At 40.3% G+C, this 13,951-nt stretch overlaps 1 protein-coding gene across 1 annotated transcript; it reads left to right on the top strand.

Annotated features, from left to right (window-relative positions):
* Nucleotides 1-10,113: 10,113 nt before the first annotated feature.
* On the top strand, nt 10,114-13,468 carry TIGD2 (tigger transposable element derived 2). The gene is made up of 2 exons (XM_006930970.5): nt 10,114-10,450; nt 10,627-13,468. The coding sequence occupies exon 2, from the start codon at nt 11,544-11,546 to the stop codon at nt 13,119-13,121; it is 1,578 nt and encodes a 525-aa protein (XP_006931032.2). The 5' UTR covers nt 10,114-10,450; nt 10,627-11,543; the 3' UTR covers nt 13,122-13,468.
* The last annotated feature ends 483 nt before the right edge of the window (nt 13,469-13,951 follow it).

Genomic DNA, 13,951 nt, shown 5'->3' with positions numbered 1-13,951 from the left:
GAAGATATTTGCAAATGACACATCTGATAAAGGGTTAATATCCAAAATATATGAGTAACTTACACAGCTTAACACACTAAAAACCAAATAATCCAATGGAAAAATGGGCAGAAAATATGAACAGTCATTTCTCCAAAGACGACACACGCAGATAGCTAACAGACACATGAAAAGATGCTCGACATCACACATCATCAGGGAAATGCCAATCAAAACCACAATGAGATACCACCTCACACCTGTCAGAATGGCTAAAATAAAAAACTCAAGAAGCAATAAGTGTTGGCGTGGATGTAGAAAAAAGGAACCCTCTTGTACTGTTGGTGGGAATGCAAACTGGTGCAGCCACTGTGGAAGACAGTATTGCAGTTCCTCAAAAAATTAAAAATAGTACTACCCTACAATCCAGTAATCACACTACTGGGTATTTACCCAAAGAATACAAAAACAGTAATTTGAAGGCATATATGGACTCCTAGGTTTATTGCAGCAGTTTTTACAACAGCTCAACCACAGAAGCATCCCAAGTGTCCACTGATAGATGAATGGATAAAGAAAATGTGGTGTGTGTGTGTATACACATACACAAATATACAGCCATATATATAATATATATATACACACACACGATATACAACCATAAAAAAGAATGAAATCTTTCCATTTGCAACAATATGGATGGAGCTAGGGAGTATAATGAAAAAATAGAAGAGAAAGGAAAGCTTCCATATACATTGCACAAGGTTAGCAATACCCTGATACCAAAACCAGTCAAAGAAACCACAGAAAAAGAAAACTACAGGCCAGTATCCCTGAAAAACATAGACGATACACACATACACACGGGAATATTATGCAGCCATAAAATGGATGAAATCTTGCCACTTATGACAACAAATACGTCAGACTGAAAAAGACAAGTGCCCTAGGATTTAACTCATGTGTGGAATCTAAAAAACGAATCAAATTAATAAACTAACAAAAAGCAGAATCAGACCTATAATTACAGAAAACTGATGAATGCCAGATGGACTGGGGGTGGAGGAATGGGCAAAGTGGATGAAGGGGAGAGGAAGATACAGGCTTCCAGTTATGGAATGATTAAGTCATGGGTATAAAAGGCACAGCATAGGGAATGTAATCAATGTTATTAAAATACTGTCGTTTGGTGACAGATGGTAGCTACACTTGTAGTGAGCATAGTATACATATAGAGATGCTGAATCACTATGCTGTGCATCTGAAAGTAATGTAAAACTGTGTTATCCATACTAAAAACATAATAAAAAAAAACTCATCTAAAAACTTTCTCTTGAAAGTCTCTATGACTGTAACAATGATAAACTAAAACCACCTATTGATAAAAAAAAAAAAAAGACCAACAACTGAGGAACAAAGAAGGTCAGCACAAAGTTAACTCCTGTATTGTAGTAACAGATACCATTGTTAAATAGTCTGTTTCTTTTCAACAGTACTGGAAAAAAAAATTGAATTGAGAAATTTTAAAATTCCAGTCAGCTTCAAAATATGGATTTAATAGTCCTAGAAGTTTCTCCTCAACAAGCAATCATGTAATTGTACATCAATTTCAGCACACTGATAGGGACTTTTCAAATTGTTAGCAAGTTTAACTATTACCACCCCGTAGGAAAAGAACACGATGTAGAAGATAAGGGAAAGGGAAAAACAGAAATTTTTGAACACTACAAGCTTAAATGTAGAGAGAAATAAGTTGGGAAAAAATACGTATGTGGGTGTTGGTGGGTGTGGGTATATAGGTGTATTTATAGGTATATACGTATATACATATATGTGTATATATATACACACAATCATATTATATACATACACATATATATAATAAAAGAGGGGGAAATATGAAACACCAAGAAGATAACTATCACCTACCACTACCTTTTGAAATTGGCCATGTCAGGGTTTAGGTTGACAGATACGCTAAACTAATAAGGGCAGAGTTAGACCCCTTTCTCCAATTTCTGTAGTTTTTAAACCATATAAGGAGAAGATAATAGCGTATATCTCAAAGATTTTCTAAATGGATGACTATTTTAAGACTGTCAGTTGCACCTTACCCACATTTTGTATCTTTACCATTCCCTTCGGATGCCTAAAATCAGGCTAAAAATCTGCCCACACCACAATATACGTAATATGCTACGATTTAGGATTCAAGCAAAGAAAGAAAATGTGCATCTGTTTTGGATTAATGAAATGAGAATTTTCAATAGATAATCCTGAGATAGTTTTTTGAATTTCCATAGATATATAATCCACCTTCACAAAAATTCTACAATATCATTATATGTGTATGAATTAATCTGGCCTTTCCCACTATAGTTGTCTTTTAGCTACCTAGAGCTCCTTTCAAAGCCTCCTTTCTTAGGAGGTTAAGAGAATGTGGGTATTTCCTTCTAGTCAAAAGATGCAGGAAAGAACATCATAGCTAGTATTTACTTAGGGCTCAGTGCAGAGTGTTGGGTACTCTGCACAGCAATTTATATATACACTTTTAGTTCATCCTTATAACAAAATTAAAACAGTATGGTTTTTATTCCAATTGTCCAAATGTGAAAGATTTTATAGAACCAGTTAGAGATTCCATGGCTGGTAGATGGAAGAAGTACCAAACAGAGGCTGTTTCTGGAACCCATAAAGTTTATCACTAAGATGTACTGCCTGTCTGGTCTAAATTTATTGTTTAGTAAATTTCCAGAATAATAGTTGAGGTTACTGTAACATAAAAAAACAATTGCATTAAAACACTAAAATTTAAAAAACACAATCAACGGATAAGGAAAAGACAAGTACGGGAATTCAAAATGAATTAGCTATGGCAATGAAGCACAAACTTAAACTCAGAGATTTGTTGCAAGTCAGTGCTAAAATGGACCTATCTAGTTCTTTCTTGTGTCAGATAAAAGGAAGACAAATTTCATCTGGAAGTTGCCTTTTTTCCTGACATTAAAGATAGTCCAAATTTTTCATGGGAATCCTTAAGTGAAGAAAGGGACAGTGTATCACAAGCAGTGCTTTCAACATCAGTGGGGCTAAGAACGGAGATATTCCTCAGGAGGTTATTTCTTATGTCTCTCCTCTAAGAAAGCCAGTGGAGGAAGAGTAAATTGGATCACTTAACACTGTAACTTTGTTATAACCCAGTTAAAAACTGGGCTAAGGATCTGAATCGCCATTTCCCCCCAAAAAGATACATAAGTGATAAATAAGCACAAAGTGATGCTGGAGATAGCCATCAGGGAAATGCAAACCTAAACCACAATGCAATACGATTTCACACACACTAGGATAAGGAGAAAAAAGATAAGAACAAGTGTTGGTGAGGATGTGGAGAAATTGGAGCATGCTACAGCCTGAATGTTTATGTCCCTCCATAATTCACATGTTGAAATCTTAATGCCCAATGTGATGGCATTAGGGGATGGTGCTTAGGTCATGTGGACGGAACCCTCATTTAGGGAATTAGTGTTCTTACAAAGGAAACCCAGAGATTCCTTCTCCTTCCACTATGTGGAGACACAGCAAGAAGGTACCAGCTATGAACCAGGAAGTGAATCCTAACCAGCCATCACACTGAATCTGTTGGCACCTTGATCTTTTACTTTCCAGCCTTAAAAAATGTGAGAAATTAATTCCTGTTGTTTATAAGCTACCCAGTCTGTGGTGTTTTGTTGTAGCAGTGCAAATGGACTAAGACAAAAGGACTAGGAGTCCTTATACACTGTAAAAAAGTAACCTGCTTTAGAAATAACTCCTCAAGGAGCACCTGGGTGGCTCAGTCGGTTAAGCATCTGACTGGCTCAGGTCATGATCTCGCAGTTCCTGGGTTTGAGCCCCACATCAAGCTCTGTGCTGACAGCTTGGAGCCTGGAGCCTGTTTCAGATTCTGTGTCTCCTTCTCTCTCTGCCCCTCTCCTGCTCATTCTCATTCTTATTCTCTCTCTCTCCCTCTCTCTCCCTCAATAAACACTAAAAAAAATTTTTTTTAAAAATAGCCCCTCAAAAGTTTAAACACAGACCTACCATATGACCCAGTAATCCAAATCTCAGTTATGTACCTGAGAGAAATGAAACCATATGTTCAAATGTCTGTATGTACAAAAACTTGTGCATGGATGTTCATACCAACATTATTCATAAGAGCCTAACAATAGAAACTTGAATGTCCATCAACTGATGAAGAAATGTGGTACATCCATATTACAGAACAGTATTCAGCAATAAAAGAATGTGATGTACTAATGCATGCTATCTAACATGATGAACCTTGCAAACTTTATGTTCAGTGAAAGAAGCCAGTCACAAAGTACACATATTGTATGATTCCATTTATATGGAATGTCTAGAATCTGCAGATCCATAGAGATAAGTGCTTGCCAGGAGCTGGGGAACAGGAGAGGGTTGGGGGGGATGGAAAGTGACTGCTAACAGTATGGGATTTCTTTCTGGGTGATGAAAACTTCTAAAATTGATCAAAGCTACTTGAGAAGCACTATCATGGGAACTTTTTAATCTAGAAGCATGGAAGCCAAGTATTAATAACAATCTTCCTCAAACATAAGAGAGTCTCACTAAGGTAGAATTGCATTATGATATTATTTACACAGCTAAATTAGGGATAGTTTCAAGGCTGAATGAGCTTATCTATCAATGATTATCATTTAAGCTTTTTTGGATCCTGGATCCTTTAAGGATGTGTTGAAAGCTTTGAAGAAGGTAGGCATGGTGTTACCCCACGGAGTCTAAATAACTTCACAGACATTAGAGGAGGACTCTCCATGATTGTAGTAAAATAAGACAAAAACAAGAACATTGCATAATGCTGCTTAAATGGAAATGTAATAAGTGAGTGTTGGGGGGGGGTGGAAAGCTGGGTAACCACAAAAATGATCAAATATCCCCCTCTCCTGGCTTGCAGGACTGACTACCACTGCCTCTCCAGTGAAACTCTAGCCTGTCCCTGTAGCTTCCTGGATAAAAATTAAAAGACCCAATAGTCAATTGCTCCTGCTTTCTGGCAGCACTTAATCCAGAATAGACTCTTCACTTTCTTTAAACCTCCCTAAAATTACCTGACCCAAGTCCTTGTGCCAAGCTCACCTGACTCCCTCTTTTTGAGATATTCCATGGTTTTTCAAGGTATGGATCACCCTTACTGCAGCAGTAAGCCCAATTTTGGCAACAGGTTGTGTTCCTAGTAATATTTGGCTGATAAGAAGCAGTATCATAAAATATAATATGCTATTAAGAGTATGTATATAAATTTTTATGTTTATTAGGACTTTATGTTCTCATTTAAAAATGTGATATAAACTATACTATATAGGAGATAATTACAATGATAAAAGACAATGGATACACCCTAAAATGTTTAGTGTTATTTTGTCTGAATGCTAGTTTATTTTCCGTTTTGCTTTCCTGTATTTCATATTTTCCTTCAAAGATGGCTTATAATTTAAGAAGAGAGGGGGACGGGGAAGAAGAAAAACTCCCTTCCAAAAGAATATGAGCGAAAAACTTCATATTCAAAATGGTGGTCAGTGGGGTGCCTGGGTGGCTCAGTCGGTTAAGCGTCTGACTTCAGCTCAGGTCATGATCTCGTGGTCCGTGAGTTTGAGCCCCGCATCAGGCTCTGGGCTGACAGCTCAGAGCCTGGAGCCTGCTTCCGATTCTGTGTCTCCCTCTCTCTCTGCCCCTCCCCTGTTCATGCTCTGTCTCTCTCTGTCTCAAAAATAAATAAACGTTAAAAAAAATTTTTTTAAAAATGGTGGTCAGTATGTAAGGTTTTCAAACTTTAGCATATTAGAATTTCTTGGGGTGCTTGCCAAAAATGAAAGGTTCCTGGGTTTCATCCCTGGAGTGAGCCCCAGAAGCTACAGTTTGGACCCCAGGTGATTCTGACCCATCAAGTCTGAGCAGCAACCTTGGGAGAAGCAGTTTTTGGACAAACTAGGACAGAATAATGTACAGATTAACAGAGGAAGGATTGGACTTGTTTAGGCTAAAACAGCAGCAAGCAGAGCCTTAAAGCATGAAGCTGCATGTGTTGGGCACAGGGAGCATGGGTGGTCTGGTGCACAGTGGCTTTCAGGAAGGTGGATTTCATCACTCTAAGGGACACTGAGGACTCCTTTAGAGAACAATTTGGAAAGGTAAAGTGGGTCTAGATTTTACTCAAGTTTCCAACCCATACTGTGGCCACCAATTAGCAATTCACTGGTTTCTTCAATTTATATCCACATTTTTTTTTTTAGGAAGCAAGTCTAATTTTTCCTTAAACATTTCCACCAGTAATTTTCATTTTTTCAACCCTATCAAATCTTTTTTATCTTCCTAGGAACTCATTGTCTTAGCTTTGCCTATGCTGCCAGTCAGTTGAAAACCTACTGCCAGCCAACAAGGAAACACAAAAAAGAAAATTAAGTTTAAAAGCCTCCTACTGGGCATCTATAGAAGACTCAAGAATATGAAAACAATCACTACCTTTCAATATCAGGTTAAAAACCTTCTTAAAAAAGATAAGGGATTTTCCAAAGAGTAATCTGTTCTGTCATTTGTGTCCAGAAATTTTCCAGTGGAAAAGCATTTCTACCTTTAACTATATAAAAGGGATTTTTTAACACTAAAAATGAATGATTTGGGCTTTTGTCTAAAATACAAGGTGAAATAACTTTACAGCTAAAAGAGACTTCAAAGAATAGGTTTTCATTTTCTTTAAAATGAAGATAACATTTCTTCATTTTCTTCAAAATGAAGATAACTGTTTTATATCTTGTTTGCCCTAATACACTCCAAAATATATTATATTTTAGCTACAAAAATCCCCTCCATATTTTATGTCACTCAAAGTAGGTGACAAATGTTCTTTGTGAAACCATTTGCTGCAAATCAATTGGCAATATTTTTCAATCATTAAGAAATACTATTTGATATTAAATCAGTTTAATACAAATGGAATAATAGTATCAGGTCTTCATCTTAAGCTTACTGGAGTAGCTAATTTGGGTAACTTAACCAAAAATTTCCAAGTAAATGAGGATCAGTGATAAAGTAAATGAAATCAAAAAAGCAAGAAAGCAAGAAAGCAGTTGCTTTACAAGAATTTACTCTATCTAGAGATGTACTATTCTATTACAAAACTATCATGCATGAAACATACTACGGAAAATGAGGCTGCAAAATGTATTTGCACTGAGATTATCTTAGTAGAAAAGGGAATTTAGAACTTTGAATGATGAGAGACATAAGCCATTTCAGGTGACTTGGAGTAGCCTTCAGCACACCCACATTCCAACGAACCAAATGCCATGTCTGATGAACACTGCTCCAGACTTAAGGTACCCTCACAACCAGAATGCCACTTTGGTAGGTTAATGTCGAAAATTCCATTTTAACAAATGGCCACTTTAATTATGCAAAAATAAATACCCACAATGTACTTTTTCCTCTTTTTACATCTTTGAGTTAAATATTTCCATTGTGATGGTGGGCAGAGCACATTGCCTTTAAAACCAAATAGTTCTGGCTCAACTCTTTATTCTGCCACCTACGTTTAATAGATTCACACACCTTTTGGCTTTTGATTCACTGTACAAAAAATAGAGGTACCGTTGACCTCATAATACAAGGATTAAGGGATACCACATACGGAAGGAAAGAAATCCTGGTAGCAGCATTCCCTCAGGAGTGAACTGTCTTCTAATTAGAGAATAAACCACAGTGAATGGTAAGGGACAGGTAGAAAAAAGACAGAATAGAAAACTTCCCTGTGTCATAAAGGAAAAAGAATCTAAGATCACAAACAGCTCAGAGGGAAGGTTGGGGGGATGCTGAGACAGAAGAATGTTGGGGAGAGGAGAGGATGGCATGTCAAGACGGAATGAGGTGGTGACCCAAAGAATGGACAGTAAGAAATGCCTGTGGTCAGCCTGGCTCCTAATAAAACCAGGAGGACACACGCTCTATTTTAAGGTCCCCCCCCCACTCTTGTACTTGAATACAAATCTTCCACAACTAGTAACCCCTCCCCTCAACAAAAAGGAAAAAGTCTGTTATAGAAAACTAGCTTGTGTAAAGACACAGCTGTCTTGGGGAAAGTCAAGTCTTATTAATAAGTCTACTAAATACAACTGCCTGGTGGGAGGTGGTGTTTTGAGGCAACCAAGGCATATGGGCTGCGTTCCAGATTTAAACTCACACAAGGTGATGAAAAGGGAACAGTTCTAAGAGACAAGACATGATGAAGCTGGAGAATCAGCAGAAACGGAGAAATGATGCAAGGGGTATCTGGAAAGAAATTAAACCTCAGAGATATCGGGCAAGGGAGAGAAGAGTCAGGGGTCACTTTATTTAAATATATAATAGGACCCAGTGACCCCAGTAGGCTGGCGGGTGAGGGAGAAGGCCAGGGGGCTAACATCTGGTTACATGCCACCACCAATGGTTGGTAGTCGGTACATATCGGCTCTTTTTCCTTAAGGAATGGATACCATATCAGATACAACTGTTTTCACGCTTCTTACAACTATGGGGGGGGGGCAAACTTTTAAAAGTGATCTAAAACTTGCATGAAGTTGTAGTTTACCTCAAATAGTCAACCAAACTTGCAGAAACTGCTTGGTTGATAGTTGGGAGGAAGGGTGGGGGGAGGAGGGGGAAGCAGGTGTTTGTCTAAAACTACTTCGCAGCATAACTAGGAGATCACAGATTTTCCATCATGCCAGGTAGAGGAAAGCTGCGATTTTCAGGTAGGCAATTGAGCAGTTTGGGCGCGGGAGTCAGGTAGTTAGAAGCCTTCCAATCATCTCTTTGCTGCAGTATGAATGCTCAGGTCAGTTCCCTCATGAAACGTTTTAGCAACAATATGGCCTTTACAAATAAATGACGAATTACCATGCTACTTTATGTTAACGAAAATGAATAGACATTTATGTTAGGGTATTGGAGAAACTTTAGCCTTTTTCATTTTTCAAAGTATTATACACGCAGAGAGAGAGAGAGAGAGAGAGAGAGACAGGAGAGAGAGAGAGAGAGAAGGCTAAACGCGTTTCCTTGGTAAACAGGTGCTGCAGGATGGAGGTGCAGCCACTCCCTTCCCCTGGGAAGGCTCTGAGCAACCCCCCCCCCCGCCCGCCATAAGGAACGAGTCCGGGAAGGGGGAGTTGGCATGGTTCAACGCAGAGGTTATTAGTACACAAGTGCTGGCATTCGGTCCATTTAGAATTCCAAAATAGAAACTAATGCTACCTCCACTTAAAATAAACCAAGGGACTATTTGTCAAACTGCAAATTTCCTCATTACTACCGAGAAGCAGAAGGAGAAAAGGGGCGGCAGGAAACTCACGAGGGAGTCTCCCACAGGCTCACGCGTCTCCCAGGTGCAGTCCGTCTTGCACAGGGTCCGCTTCTATGGTGACTGTGACTTCAACCCTGGAGCATCGCAACCAGGGAGGGAATACTCGATACCCAGTTTGACCAACCCCTGCTGCACCTCAGGAACCCCGGGCTTGCTCAGGTAGATTATGCAGAATGTAAGCCCAACTCCTCTCCTGAACCCGGTCCCCAAACGGAGCTAGCCTTCCTGCCCTCGGCCAGCAACCGCGTCTGCTCGCTTCTACCTTTGCTCATGATCCTCGCTCCGACTCCTCCAGTCCCAGGTGACGGGCGCTGGAACGCACGGGTGCAGCGGCCGCTATTTGTAAACACGCTCCACGTGCGCTCGCCCAGCCCCATTCGCAAGCCGCTCGTGGCACCTGAGGATGAGTAGCTTTCTCCAGAGCCCTCAGAGGGTACGATTTTTATTCCACCTGAGAGAGGAGGAAGCCTCGCCCCCAGAGGAGAGCCACTGAAAGAAGGGCCAAGACAGGGTGGACTTGGAACGCCCCCTGCTGGCCGACTAAATAGTCTGCAGGCTAGAGCAGGCAGGGCTTTAGCCAAACCCACGCCGCGCCTAAAGAAGCCGCAGCGGCCGGCCCCGCCCCCGCCCTCTCGCCGAAGACCCCGCCCCCGGGCCGCGCGCACTCGCCCGCGCAGGCCCCACCCCCTTGCCGACACAGCGTTCTTGCGGGGGCGCGCGCGTGCACCCTAATCCCCCGCCTTCCGGCTCCGGCGGCGACGCTCGCCGCTTGCCGCTGCCGCCGCGCCACCAGTGTCAGCCACCCTCTAGAGACTCCATTTGCTTTCAGGGCGGTCTGGCCCCCGCGCGGGCTGGCGGAGAGCGATGCCCCCGGCCCGCTGACTGGCGTCCCCTGGGCCAAGCGCTCGCTCGCTGCGGCGGTGACACCCTGGTCGCCGGCGTCCACGGAGGAATCCGGGCTCCCTCCGCGTGAGCAAAGACGTCCCGCGCTCCGGAGCTCGCCCTGCGGGGAGAGGCCCTCGCTAACGCGGCTTGTCTCTGACCTCTTAATTTCAGGAGGTAGGCAATTCAGGTCCCGCTGTCACTCCAGATAATGCCTAAAAGCATTATTTGTCGGATTTTGCCATCACACTGATAGGAGGCGTTAATTTTCTCAATATAGTTGCAGGATAGATACGAGTAATGCCACAGACCCTGATATTGAAAAAAAAAATGTTTTTGGTATTTTCCTTTAGGTTTCGGAGGCACCGAGTGCTTATACAGCTCCCCACAGGAACTACTTCTGTTGGCCCATCGAGGATCATCTTTCACCAGGATTATTTTAACATCTTCACTGAGCCTTCCACTCCATACCTTCTACCATGAGTTCTGATTTCTACCAATGAAGTTTTTGATGCTTGCTTTAATCATGTGACACCACCTCTTGTCCGCCTTTTGCCTTTCCAGTTGCCAAATACATTAGGTATAAGTTTGTGTCATGTGAAAGTACAAAGTTTTCTGCCTGTCCATTTTCACCTTATTTGCACTGCTCACTTCTGTCCAGCTTGCCTTATCTCGCCTGCCTATGATTTCCATAACCACTCACTTGAATAATTAATCTCTAGCAGTCCTTGCCTAGAAGAGGCTGGATTCCATACAGTACATTGCCTGACAAAGACAGCGTCAGCGGATGAGTTTTTCCATTATATTTTCCCATATGTCATGTCTACAAGTCCTCTCAAACTATTTATCCCTGGCACATTTCTCAAAGTACTCCCACCTGAGTCTTAGTTCCTTTAGCAAAGAGTCTCTACCTGTAATGAAAGAAGAATTAAATACACAATAGGACTGTTTTAGAGACCTTACTGGTACAGATTGGTTGCAGTCTCCTTTGAGATTGCAGTTCATGAAAAGACCTTAAACTAAGTAAGGAGGAAGAAAGAAGATAGGTTTAGTTAAAACTAGTCCTTGTTGAAAGAACTTTGTAGGCTTTAAACAACAAAGTGAAGAGAGTCACATAGGCCTGGCCTGGAAATTGGCCAGCATACCATCCATCTAGGTCCTGCGGAGAAGGGAAGGGATCTTAAAACCCCATTTTCTAGTCTCATTGTATTCAAATCTAAGTTGTTAAATATCTTGTTCTAGTAATTGCTTAAAATATTGGACATTTAAAATGTTGGGGAAACGTAAGCGTGTGGTGTTGACAATTAAGGACAAGCTTGACATTATTAAGAAACTTGAGGAAGGCATATCTTTCAAAAAGCTTTCTGTAGTGTATGGAATTGGTGAATCCACAGTTCGTGATATTAAAAAGAACAAAGAAAGGATAATAAACTATGCAAACAGTTCAGATCCTACAAGTGGGGTGTCCAAACGTAAATCAATGAAGTCATCGACATACGAGGAACTTGATAGGGTTATGATAGAGTGGTTTAACCAACAGAAAACAGATGGGATTCCAGTGTCCGGAACAATTTGTGCAAAACAAGCCAAATTCTTTTTTGATGCTCTGGGAATGGAAGGTGATTTTAATGCATCATCTGGCTGGCTAACTCGATTTAAGCAGCGCCATGGTATTCCAAAGGCTGCTGGTAAAGGAACAAAATTAAAAGGAGATGAAACTGCTGCCAGTGAATTTTGCGGTAACTTTCAGGAATTTGTCGAGAGAGAGAATCTACAACCGGAGCAAATTTATGGTGCTGATCAAACTGGATTGTTCTGGAAATGTCTACCATCAAGGACATTAGCTCTTGAAACTGAACAAACTACTTCTGGTTATAGGTCAAGCAGAGAGAGAATCATTATTATGTGTTGTGCAAATGCCACTGGTTTACACAAACTTAATCTTTGTGTTGTGGGAAAAGCAAAAAAACCCCGTGCGTTCAAAGGAGCTGACCTTTCAAACCTTCCTGTCACTTACTTCAGTCAAAAAAGTGCGTGGATAGAACATTCTGTTTTCAGACAGTGGTTTGAAAAGTACTTTGTGCCACAGGTACAGAAGCATTTGAAATCCCAGGGGCTTCTAGAAAAAGCAGTGCTTCTTTTGGATTTTCCCCCAGCACATCCAAATGAAGAATTATTGAGTTCAGATGATGGCAGAATAATTGTGAAATATTTGCCACCAAATGTCACAAGTCTAATTCAACCTATGAGTCAGGGGGTTCTAGCCACAGTAAAAAGATACTACCGAGCGGGACTTCTTCAGAAATACATGGGTGAAGGAATTGACCCAAAAATGTTTTGGAAAAATTTGACAGTGTTGGATGCAATTTATGAAGTATCAAGAGCTTGGAACATGGTAAAATCTAGTACCATAACCAAAGCATGGAAAAAACTGTTCCCTAGCAATGAAGAGAATTCAGGCATGAACATTGATGAAGGAGCCATTTTAGCAGCTAACTTAGCAACAGTTTTACAGAATACAGAAGACTGTGAACACGTTGACATTGAGAATATTGATCAGTGGTTTGACTCTCGGAGCAATGACTCAAGCTGTCAGGTGCTAACAGACAGTGAAAGTGCTGAGGACCAGGCCAAGCCTGCTGAACAAAAACATTCCAATAAGACTAGAAAAGCAGAACTGAATCCAGAGAAGCATATTAGCCATAAAGCTGCACTTGAATGGACCGAAAATTTACTGGATTATCTAGAACAACAAGAGGACATGCTTCTGTCTGATAAACTGGTATTACGGAGGCTTCGAACAATAATAAGAAGAAAACAGAAGATCCAAAATAACAAAAGTCATTAATAATACTCTTAAGTGTATTTGTATCTTTGTGACTTTATCTGCAGTGGAACTTCATTATCTTCTTTGAAGTGCTGTGGATTTTAAAGCTAAATACATTTTATAAATGATTTTAGGATTAGATGCCATTTTGGATTACTTAAATTACTGCTCTTTAATGTTGATTCTAGTATGTGACCATTGCCATCCATGTAACTTGTTTGTTTACTCTTTCTAATCTGTATTATACTAGTTAGATCATAAGGTACCTGAGGCCAGATATCTTGTGTCTGTTTTGTGCCTGAATTTCAATGTGTCTAATAGAGGACCGTGCACACTATAGGCAATCAATAAATCTTACTTAAATTAAATTTTTATGACTTGCTCTGAACTCCAGTTTCCAAATGAAATATGTTGGGGGTAAGTTTCCATTTCCATGATGTTTCCACCTGGTGAAATTTTTAGAACTTAGCAAAAATTTGTCTGTGCAACGAGAGCACTGAAGGAAAATAGTCTCAAACCTGAAATATGGGATTCTATATCAACAGTATTTGGGTAGTCAGCAATTCAGATTGGCCATCTCTGAGTATAATGAAGGAAGAAGAAATATAAAATGTCTCCAGGGAGAGGGCTTGTGCTTCACTTTTATTCCAACTGACAGCAGAGAGAGTTCCTTCAGAGTTGTAAAAAGAATGCCATCCCCATTTCAGAAAAAATAGTTTTCAGTTCCCAAACCATCGTAATCAGAAGAGGTAAGAGTTATACTTTGTTGTCTTTCATTTCAATTCTTCATTAGAATAGATATATCAATAGTTCTTGTTTTTAATAAGCTGTTTGATATTTATATAACACTT

The sequence above is a fragment of the Felis catus genome, chromosome B1, assembly GCF_018350175.1.
Source record: "Felis catus isolate Fca126 chromosome B1, F.catus_Fca126_mat1.0, whole genome shotgun sequence".
Classification (NCBI taxonomy): domain Eukaryota; kingdom Metazoa; phylum Chordata; class Mammalia; order Carnivora; family Felidae; genus Felis; species Felis catus.
The sequence above is the reverse complement of the archived record's forward strand: the minus strand, read 5'-3'. Positions and strand labels throughout refer to the sequence as shown.

Bases quoted from the DNA above. Each gene is read 5' to 3' on its own strand.
- TIGD2 (XM_006930970.5), top strand. From the start codon at position 11,544: ATGTTGGGGAAACGTAAGCGTGTGGTGTTGACAATTAAGGACAAGCTT.